Genomic DNA, 5,425 nt, shown 5'->3' on the forward strand with positions numbered 1-5,425 from the left:
GTTGTAACTTCCCTCCTCAGCGCTTACTACGTACTTTTTTTACGTCTATTTAAAAAAAAAAACAAAAATGTTATTTATGTTGGGACATTTTTTATACAATTACTTTATTCCGCTGCTTAAAAATCCAGTGTGTGCATGTGTTTGTGTGAGTGGGGGAAATGGTAGCTGTTGAACGTTGTTGTGAGGGGGCGGGGCTAACGCACCGTTTTAAGTTTACTCAAGAGCCCACGGAGCTTCACCTAGTCCTCGCCTGGTGTTCGTTGAAGTCCTCCAGCCCTCTCGCGCTAGATGGAGATGAAGAGGAGGCTACACAAGAAATATTTAGTACTGATATTGGCATATTCAGGGTTACTTCTGATGATCCCGTATGTGCTAGATTACCGGGATAAACCCGTTGAACGGGCGAAGCAGGGGTTTACGCAGCAGCAACCCCGATGTCCAGATTTGGAGAGAACGGTGGCGTTGCTGTGGGACAACGGCGAGAAACTCAACGGCAGCCACCAAAAGGTGTCCGCTGTCAACCAGATCCAGTCTCAGGTACACATCTACGTTCATGCCACCTGGAGGACTGGGTCCTCGTTTTTCGGGGAGTTGTTCAACCAGCACCCCGATGTTTTTTACCTTTACGAGCCGATGTGGCACATATGGCAGGCTCTGTACCCGGGGGATGGAGAAAGTCTCCAGGGCGCAGTGCGGGACATGATGAACGCTCTGTACCGCTGCGACTTCTCCGTCCTCAAAATGTACGCAGGGTCGCAAAACCTCACGACTTCGTCCCTTTTTGGATGGAAAATGAACAAGGTCATTTGCTCGGAACCGCTGTGTAATGCTCACAAGCGGCACGAAATTGGACTTGTAAATCAGGACAAGTGCTCAAAGTGCCAAAAGAGGAACATCCGAGAGCTGGAGAGGGAGTGTAAAAAGTACCCGATGATTGTGATCAAAGGCGTCCGTGTTTTGGACCTGAGCACGTTGGTTCCTTTAGTTAAAGACCCAACGATAAATCTCAAGATCGTTCAGCTCTTCAGAGACCCGAGGGCTGTGCACAATTCGCGGATGAAATCCAAACAGGCCCTGGTAAAAGAGAGCATCCAGGTCCTGCGGAGCAAAAAGCAAAGCGATAAGTACAAGCGCCTGCTGGTCCCGAGCAGGGTGAACCGAGTGGACAGCTATGTCTCCAGCGCCATGGAGATCATCTGCGACAACTGGCTCAGTGACCTGATGCTGATAAAGAACTCTCCCCCCTGGTTGAAAAATAACTATCTCCAAATGCGCTACGAGGACCTGGTCCTGCAACCCTTGGTGGAGCTCCAGAAGCTCTATCTTTTCTCCAACCTCTCTAGCTCCGCTCCTTTAGAGAAATTTGCATTGAACATGACGCACGGTCAAGGATATTCTTCGCTGAAGCCCTTCCAGATATCCTCTAGGGACGCAAAGGAAGCCATAAATGCCTGGAGGGAGCGTCTCAGCGTGGATCAGATAAATCAGGTGGAGGCTTATTGCAGCGAAGTCATGAGGCACCTGGGGTATCAGAAAGCAGCAAAGAAACTAAAATACGTAACAAAGCCACGTAAGAATAGGCCATGACGAAGGAGTCCATGAGATTCAGGTATGCTGAGATAACTGATAGTGAAGTTTGTTCACGAGTAAGTAAAGTTTCAGCAAAACATTAACAAAACATTACAGGGTCCTTTGTGGTACAATCACCTTTTTTTTTAAACCTCTGCTGCTGTCGGTACAGGCCTGTTGTGGTTTAACACATACTGGTTCCAGGTCTGCTGTTTTTCTCTGTGGCTGACCCCTGACCCTTGAGAAAGGCAAATTGAAAACAGAAAACACAGCTGTAGACATGGGAACCAGTAGTATGAGACAGGCAAAATTGTTTGATATGACAAACTAGTTGAATCCCCGCCTCAACTATAAAATGTTTTTTGCCTTTAGCCCCCTCACTCCGAGGTTTGATCTTTTAATCTACAGAAGGGTTTCTGTGTAGAGCGTGACACCAGATGACTGTCATCTTGCATAGAGAGAACATTTCTCCATTATGACATTGCAAGAGCAGTCTTTGACGAGTTTGGGAGGCAAGTCATTATTTTACATGCAGCACAAAAGTGATGCTGAAACTTGAAGCCTGCAGGACACATACGCCGTCATTCCAAGAATGTATGTCTGAGTCATGTTTTTGTTAAAAGAAAACATCAGATACCTTATTGATAATTAATTTACAGCAAATTACGTTTCATAAAGCATGTCTGGAAGTGTATTTAAATTATTTTGATTGTTTTTTTTTTGTTATGGAAAACATCTTTTTTATTATGTACAGTTGTGTTTCCCCTATTACAGACTCACCTTATGCTGATGTGAAGCCCCTTAAATTGCGTCTGTGTAAGACAAGTGCAGCATAATTAGAACTGAAATGACTTGACCTCAAATTATCTGATGTTCTGATAATAACGGACTCTGCTCTTTTTATAGATAAGATTCAAAAATAACTTTATTGTCCCCAGCGAGCAATTAACACAAAGGCACAACACAAGACAACATCTAACAGGGTACACAAAGCAGAAAAGTTCTAACTTCTCTAAATTCACTATAGTAATAGTTTGCACTCGACAGTCATGACTTATTTGTCACAGTGTTACTGGTTTTTGACACAAAACTTTACTTTTTAGGTTTCTCACGAGATTAAATCACAAAATGTAAAAAAAAAAGTTTAAGGTTGTTGTTTCTTTGTTTGTTTTTTTTAAAGGGACACATTTTGAAAGCAACTTTTACACAAATGTAGTTATTCCAGTGTTGCGATTTTCAACACAGCGGATGCCAGTGTGGTGTATTGTTTAAAGCCATCACAGCGAGACAGAAATATTTCTCTCTCAGTAATAAGCAACTGATCTGCTTTTTAATAGAGGCCTTGTTGTTTACTCCCTGGCAATGCTGAGTCCTCTCATGGATAGCAAGGGGTTGGCAGTGAGTCACTGGGCCTCAGACTGTTGAAAAGGCGATCATTGTATATGGCTGTCTGTGATGGGATAGAGCTCCCAGGGTTACCACCAGCCTGTCCCCACCAGCTCTCACAACCAAGGCTCTGTAGTGCGGGGCTGCATGCAAGCCGTCAGCATGGAGCAGATACAGGGTGGAGGTTCCCTACCATCACCCAGCATTTAAAGCTATGGATGGAGGCTAATCCCATTTAATGCATCTGTACTGCTCATGTTCTTGTATCTGTTTTTGTGTGCAGCTATGTTGCAACTTGAGGGGTTTTATTTTAATCCTCAGGTGATTTTTTTTCTTGTCTGCAGGGCTGAGGACACAAGGTGGAATAAGAAAACAAGCTATCGGAATGTGGTCCACTGGGAGCTGTCAAGCGTGGACCTTGGTAGACAGAAAGAATGAGGGGAGGGTAAATGAGAAAAAGCAAAACTGGTTAAACCACCTTTTATCTTTCTGTGCTTTATTAGCACAAATCCCCTCCAAAAGTCCTGTGACGGCACAAGCCATAAAAAGCCTGACGTGGGTCCTCCTTTGTAAGGGTGGCAGCATCGAATTCACCCTTCCCTGCATGACTTATCTGTTCAGCTTAACATGGCTGTAGTGTTAAACATCACTGATATATTACTACAGTTGGCTCATTAACAATAATGTAGAGCTTTGGAAAAAGAAACTACAGTATCTGCTGTATGAGGACTCAAACTATTATTCCAACCCCCCCCCCCCCCCTCTCAGGAATCTGGACAGCTGCAGCACCCCACTGATAAACCTCTCACATGGGTGTGAAGTTTTTCACAGACGTGTCTTGGATAGCTGCGTCTGTCTTCTGCCAGTGAACTCTTTAGTTACATTTTTGCTATCAAAAATACTAATTCTTACTGGGTACCATTCTTACTGTTTTTTTCTAAAATATTGTTTATAAGATGCTTTGGTATTCCTCTGTCTGGTGTTGAGGAGGGGTGTGATGTTTGCCGGCATCTATGTGTTCAACTTTAGAAGTTGGTTCTGTCATAATTGTTCTTGAGGAAAAGTCTGAGGAATTTGTATTGTCAAAAAAAGAATAACTACTACTTTACCTAAACTGATTTCAATGAAGGAATAATAAAAACTATGTTTCCTCAAACTGTGTATGATTGTTGTTCATATTGATGCAGTATGACATGATTTAACACTTTACCCTTTATTGACAATCTGGACAATAAAACACACCTGCATTAGCTTTCAATGTATATGAGTGAGGAGCAGTCTAGGTAAATATCTGTAGATGGCTTCAGGGTGAGGTTATTCACACTGAATCGCTACATTAGTGAGCATTTTTGAATGCCACAGGTTAGAATGTATAAAGCAAATTAAAATTGTTAATCAACTGTAAATCTATTAACTAGCCTGAGATTTGAACTGATTGAGCTTCAATGGGTTTATGTTTAATTTATAACTCGTTGAATGTAAATCTTATCCTGATGACTGCATTGATCAGTAGACAAAGCTGAGCAACCTAATAAGATGCTTCAGCAAACTGGGTTAATTAAATTCATTCAGTTACATCCATTTTACTGTTTCTCTGCAGAGCTGCAGTGGTAGTGTAAAAAAAATCCCAGTAAATTTAGTACTGAAAAATACTTAAATGCATTCTATTTACTTGCATTCATATTTACTTCACACTACTTAACAGGTCACATTAACATACTAGTTTTAATTCTACCAAGAAAATGCACTGGTCAAAGTGTGCTTAACTCTTTGTGGACAACTGCTACACAACTGCATACTCCACACAGAGCCCTATAGAGTCACCCACACTACAGGGCAATGCAGAGCAATGCTCAACTCAATGCGAATACCAGCAGACATAGTTCTGGCTGCAAGAAGCCAAGAGCCCATCAGGATTCATATTAATTACAGGAGAAACTGCGGCAAACAGTCAGTTTACACAATATGAAAGAAGTTTAAGCAAAATAGGAAAAACTGATCTCGGCAGTGTTTATATTACGAGGGGATATATTATATATATTATATTTTGTAAAAAATCCGTATTGACAACACTCACACAACCATCTAGTAGGAGCAGAGGATGTAAGAGAATGTTACCTGGCAACACGACCCACGACACAACCCCCCCCCACCCCCTTGAGTGCACAAACCAAGTTTGCACAAACCAAAGACCATTGAAATAAAAATAACTACAATAGACGTCTAGAGGATTGTATTTAGGCATTATCAATTCATAACCTTTACAAGTTAATGCAAAGAAAAGCGACATAAAGTGCAAGTGAATTGACTTAGTTACAATAAAACTAAGAGGAAACGGAGCAAAAGTAAAAAAAAAAATGTCTCTAGGAATAAAGCTAAACATGTATTTGTATTTAAACTATAGGAAGAAACATCAAATTACACATGTAATTTCAATTAATCTTAAAAAATACAAACTCCCACAACTGGG

General features: G+C 41.6%; 1 protein-coding gene across 1 annotated transcript; it reads left to right on the forward strand.

The window, feature by feature from the left end:
• Window positions 1-77: 77 nt before the first annotated feature.
• On the forward strand, window positions 78-4,079 carry chst7 (carbohydrate (N-acetylglucosamine 6-O) sulfotransferase 7). Its single transcript, XM_067512369.1, has 2 exons — window positions 78-1,609; window positions 3,300-4,079. Exon 1 carries the CDS (start codon window positions 289-291, stop codon window positions 1,585-1,587), a length of 1,299 nt encoding a protein of 432 aa, XP_067368470.1. The 5' UTR covers window positions 78-288; the 3' UTR covers window positions 1,588-1,609; window positions 3,300-4,079.
• The last annotated feature ends 1,346 nt before the right edge of the window (window positions 4,080-5,425 follow it).

The sequence above is a fragment of the Channa argus genome, chromosome 8 (assembly GCF_033026475.1).
Source record: "Channa argus isolate prfri chromosome 8, Channa argus male v1.0, whole genome shotgun sequence".
NCBI lineage: Eukaryota > Metazoa > Chordata > Actinopteri > Anabantiformes > Channidae > Channa > Channa argus.